The following is a 5,000-nucleotide window of genomic DNA, read 5'->3' as shown; positions in this document are numbered from 1 at the left end:
TGGGCCAAGTGGGTGCCTAGAGTTTAGTATTCAAAACCCAAAGCATCACAGTTCCCAAGTAACAAATACACTTTCTGCCACTTTCATCCCTTCCTCTAATCCTAACCTCAAACAAGAATCAGGTGATAGAAATGCTTTTGAATCACCCCCACAGAGGACCATGGGATTTTAGAGCTGGAAAGCATCTTAGAGATTACTCACTCTTGGCCCCTCATCTTACAAAGGAGGAAATTAAAATCAAACAAAAACCAGCAAACAAACCCCAGATCCAAGCAAAGTATATGTTCCAAGTGGGGCAGGCAGCTGCCAGGGTAGATACTTAAAATAACGGCAACGATGAGATCTTCTGGGTCCTTAGAGTTGGGCTTTGTATAAGACCACAATGGCAAGTGGCAGACCCCAGATTCAAAGCTGATTCCAAATAGGGTCCTCTCCCCACTAGGTCACCATGCTGCCTCTGGGTTGGTAACTTCTAATATTAGACCTTTTCAAAAAAGGCTTAGTCCTTATGGATCGCAACTCAAGAAAAAGCTCCATATCAGAAGATACTAAAAATCCTCATATATTTGTTTGGGCTACTTAAAAATTATTTGCTTTAAACATTACATAATTAAAAATTTTTCTAAAATACATAATTAAAAAAAATTGAAATACATAAATTAAAAAATTAAAAATTACATAATTTAAATTTTTTAAAATACATAATTTAAAAAATATTTAAAATTACATAATTTGCTATACTTTGGTTACTAGAGAATTCATCCAAGGACTACAGAATTAGAGATGGAAGGTCTAGAAAGGCCATCTATTTCAACATCCTCATTTAAAAAAAAAACAAATAAAAATATTTCTCCAATTGACAAGCATTTTTTTTGCTCCCTCCCAGCTCCCCTATACCACTAGAAAAAGAATAAAAGAAAAATAAAACCCCTGTCATAAGGACGCAGAGTCAAGCAAAATAAATCCCTCCCATTGGCCACATCCAAAAAAAAAAAGTCTCATTGTGGCCCCTGAGCTCCTCACCTCTCTGTCGGGAGGGAGCCCTCAGGCTTCTTCACTGCTCCTTTGGAGACTTGGCTGGTCATCGCATTGCCGATAACTCTTACAACTTTCAAAATGGTTTTAAAAAACTGTTCTTTGTTATCGTTAAATTTGTTCTGTTTACTTCACTCAATCAATTTGGGCGAATTTTCCCAGATTTCTCTGAAAGCGCCTCATTCCTCATGATGGTAGAAAACTGTCTTTTGGTGTTCTTGGATGCCCTCCCTGTGTTTACCACAGTGCTGGGCACAGAGTGGGAGCTTTATAAATGTTTATTGACTGACTCTTGGTGGTCTTGCCTCATTTCTTCCAGCCCAGCAGGATTCTATTGCTGGCATTTGTTTCGATTGTCCCTAGTGGATGGGCACCCTCCAGGTAACGATGTCTGACATTACAAAAAGAGCTGCTGTCCATACTTTTGTAGATAAGGACCCTCTGTGGGTGTGGGTGTATTTTTTAGATATACATATTGTTGTCTATATACATTATGGTTCAGTTGCATCCTACTCTCTGTGATCCCAAGGAGCACTGGAGGGGTCTGCCATTCTTTTCCAGTAGAGCCAATATATCTCAAGGATATAGCAACCTAGACACAGACATGTATGTGTGTGGATACCAGGACGTACACATACATAGATAGCAATAAGATCTTTTCTTCTTTCTTTGATCTCTTTGGTAGTGACTCATATATGTCCCGTGTGGCCATTGCTGGGTCATAGTTCCCCAACTGCTTTTCTGAATGTCTAGACTGACGTGTCTGCTTTCCCGTAGCCCTCTGACATTTGTCATTTCTCTTTTATGTCAACCTTGCCAATTCGATGAGGGTGAAATAGAATCTCAGAGTTCCTTTCATTTGCATTTCTTAATAGTGATTTGGGCATATAGTTGGTGCAATGGATCTGGAGTTAAGACCTCACCTTCCAGGGTTCAAATCTGGCCTCAGATACTTGCTAGCTGGGTGACCCTGAGCAAGTCATTTCCCCCTGTTTGTCTCAGTTTCCCCTTCTGTAAAACGAGTTGGAGAAAAATGGCAAACCACTCTAGGATATTCCAGGATCTTTGCCAATAAAACTCCCAAAATGGAGTCACAAAGAGTCAGACACAACTGAAAATGGCTAAACAACAACAGGCCAGTCTCTGGGAGAGCCTGATTCATTCACAGAATTTTGGACCTCATAGGTCGTCTAATCTAATTCCTTTAACAGATGAGGAAACTGAGACTCAGAGGGAAATAGCTCAGTGGCCTGCTATTAAGCTACTGAAGGGATTGTTCAGTCACTATTATCAGTTCATGACAGAGCTGGGACAAAGATCCAGTCCCTGACTCCTGGTCTAGTAGTCGTTTTTTTTTCTTTTTTAATCCTCACCTTCCATCTTAGAATCAATACTGAGTGTTGGTTTCAAGACAGAAGAGTGGTAAGGGCTGGCAATGGGGGTTAAGTGACCTGCCCAGGGTCACACAGCTAGGAGGTGTCTTTTCTTTTCCTTTCCTTTCCTTTCCTTTCCTTTCCTTTCCTTTCCTTTCCTTTCTTTTCTTTTCTTTTCTTTTCTTTTCTTTTCTTTTCTTTTCTTTTCTTTTCTTTTCTTTTCTTTTCTTTTCTTTTCTTTTCTTTTCTTTTCTTTTCTTTTCTTTTCCTTACCTTCTGTCTTGAAGTCAATACTGTGTATTGGTTCCAAGGCAGAAGGGTGGTAAGGGCTAGGCAATGGGGGTCAAGTCACACAGCTAGGAAGTTTCTGAGACCAGATTTGAACCCAGGACCTCCCATTCTAGGTCTGGCTCCCAATCCACTGAGCTACCCAGCTGCCCCCCTCCTTCCTCCTTCTGACCCTTGCCAGGTGGCTCACTATTTCTTCCTTCTTAGAATGGAATTCATCATTTGGAGACTTCAGAGAAGCATTGGAAGACTTATACAAACTGATACAGAGTGAAGTCAACAGATCCAGGAAAACAACACATGATGACCCCAACAATGTGAATAGAAAGAACAAAATAAAAAATAAAAACAAATGGAGCAATTTGTGACCATAACGACCAACCTTGACCCTGAAGAAAGAAGAAAATGTCCTTTCCTCCCTCCTTTGCAGAGGCGAGGGAATGAATAATAGCCATGGAGTGTGGCAGATACTATCGGATTTGGTGGAGGTGTCCACTGGTTTTGCTGAACTGCCTTTTTCATCTCTTTTTTCATGTTTGTTACAAGAGGAGGCTAAATGCAGGGGTGATGCATGCAAACATTTTGATGGACAAATTTAGAAGAAAGCAATAAAAATATGTAAAGCATGAAAACATTCCCATCCATTTTGTCCTCTGCCTCGCTTGTCAAAGGTAAAACAGAGGAAAAGTGAGACCTCGGAAAGGACTCCGAGCTTGTGTTGGGGTTGCCTCACTGAAGGATGGTACTTTCCTCCCAAAGCCCAGATCTCATTTCCCTCGCCACCAAAGACTGAAAGGGGGATGTGGGTGGTGGGGGTGTCCATCTTACACTGTATGATGAGTTTCCTGTGTTCCTCTCGGGAATCTTCCATGGTATACAAGGTTTGCTTGGTAATGCTGTTCAGATCCACATTTCTCCAGTCCTCTAGCATTTGAAAAGTAATGTCTGCGCTGTGGATCACAGTTCTTGATGCCTACAAGGCAATTCAAGCAATTCATTAGCTCATGGATTATTAGGTTAAAAGCCCCTACAGTTGACCTTCTTTTCCGCTTCCTAGGTGGCTCTGCTAAGGGAATTTCTCAAGTCATTTGGAAGTTCTAATACAGGGCAATGGAAATGCAGAGAAATTGTCATTCTATCTACCCCTTTCTCAGGGGGAAAAGGGGGAAGCCTCTTCCCATACTTAAGAAAGTACTAATTAGATTTTTCTTCTGTGGTTGATCTCTTCCAAGACCTCCCCCCCCCCCATTCTCAAAGCAGGAAGCAGTTGGGATGCCGCAGTTCAAGGACCAGTCCTTTATCCCGGTGGGCATGGAATCTAGATAGACCCAGCAGATGTAAGATCATAGATTTAACACCAGAAGAGATCTGTCGGAATTCACCTAGTCTAATCCCATCATTTTACAGCTGAGGAAGATGAATGGTTTGTCCAAGATCCCACAGTCGGAATCATAGATCTACAGTTGGAAAGGACCTCCCCTTCTTCGTCTCCTCACTCTGGAAGATCCCTCAGACCTGTGACTTCTTCCTCATCAGAGGTCATTGTCTCCTAGATACTCCATTTTAAGGAAAATTCCCAGACAACTATTTCTCTCTAGGTTCTAGTCCTGACTTGACTATTATCCCCATTTACAGGTGAAGAAACTAAGACTCAGAAATACAGTAATTTTTACCTGGTTACATAGCTTATAAATGCTTGTTCAGTGATTTCAGTCATGCCCAATTTTTTATGACCATATTTGGGGTTGGCAAAGACACTGGAGTAGTTTGTCATTTCCTTCTCCAGCTCATGTTACAAATGAGGAAACTGAGGCAAAACAGGTAAGTGACTTGTCCAGGGTCACACAGCTATTAAGAATGTGAGGTTAGATTTGAACTCAGAAATGAGCCTTCCTAACTCCTGACCCTGTGCTTATCTATCCACTGTGCCATCTAGGTGCTCCTAATGTAAATGTTAGATGGAGGGTTTGACTTCCCAATACTAAGCACAGGAAGCTCCAAAGAATCTGAGTTGTTCTTTTTGGAATCGAGGGATTGACTAAACCTGGGATGTCATTGGTATAATGAACTCCCTCAGAAGAAATTCCCTTTTCCAAAGTGATGTAATACTTAAAGGGATAGTAGAGGATTGAAAAGGTGGTAGAAAGTCCAGAGCTTGATTCAGTTTTCTTCTCCACAGTGAGAGTGGTAGAGTTCCTATTTCAAACTGTTACTATTACACAAATTTACACTTATAAATTTGGGGGATAATTGGAAATTTTAGTTATTATGAAACATAAATTTCAAAAGAAAAGGAAAGGATTA

At 40.9% G+C, this 5,000-nt stretch overlaps 1 protein-coding gene across 1 annotated transcript in view; it reads right to left on the bottom strand.

Annotated features, from left to right (window-relative positions):
• Nucleotides 1-5,000, bottom strand: part of RFX4 (regulatory factor X4) — a 134,497-nt gene that overhangs the window by 35,658 nt on the left and 93,839 nt on the right. Inside the window, 2 exon segments of the mRNA XM_056800637.1 lie at nt 3,525-3,669; nt 3,987-4,014. Of these exon segments, the coding sequence (XP_056656615.1) occupies nt 3,525-3,669; nt 3,987-4,014 (173 nt within the window).

Source organism: Monodelphis domestica, chromosome 5, assembly GCF_027887165.1.
Source record: "Monodelphis domestica isolate mMonDom1 chromosome 5, mMonDom1.pri, whole genome shotgun sequence".
Lineage (NCBI taxonomy): Eukaryota > Metazoa > Chordata > Mammalia > Didelphimorphia > Didelphidae > Monodelphis > Monodelphis domestica.
This window is presented reverse-complemented; position numbering and strand designations above follow the sequence as displayed.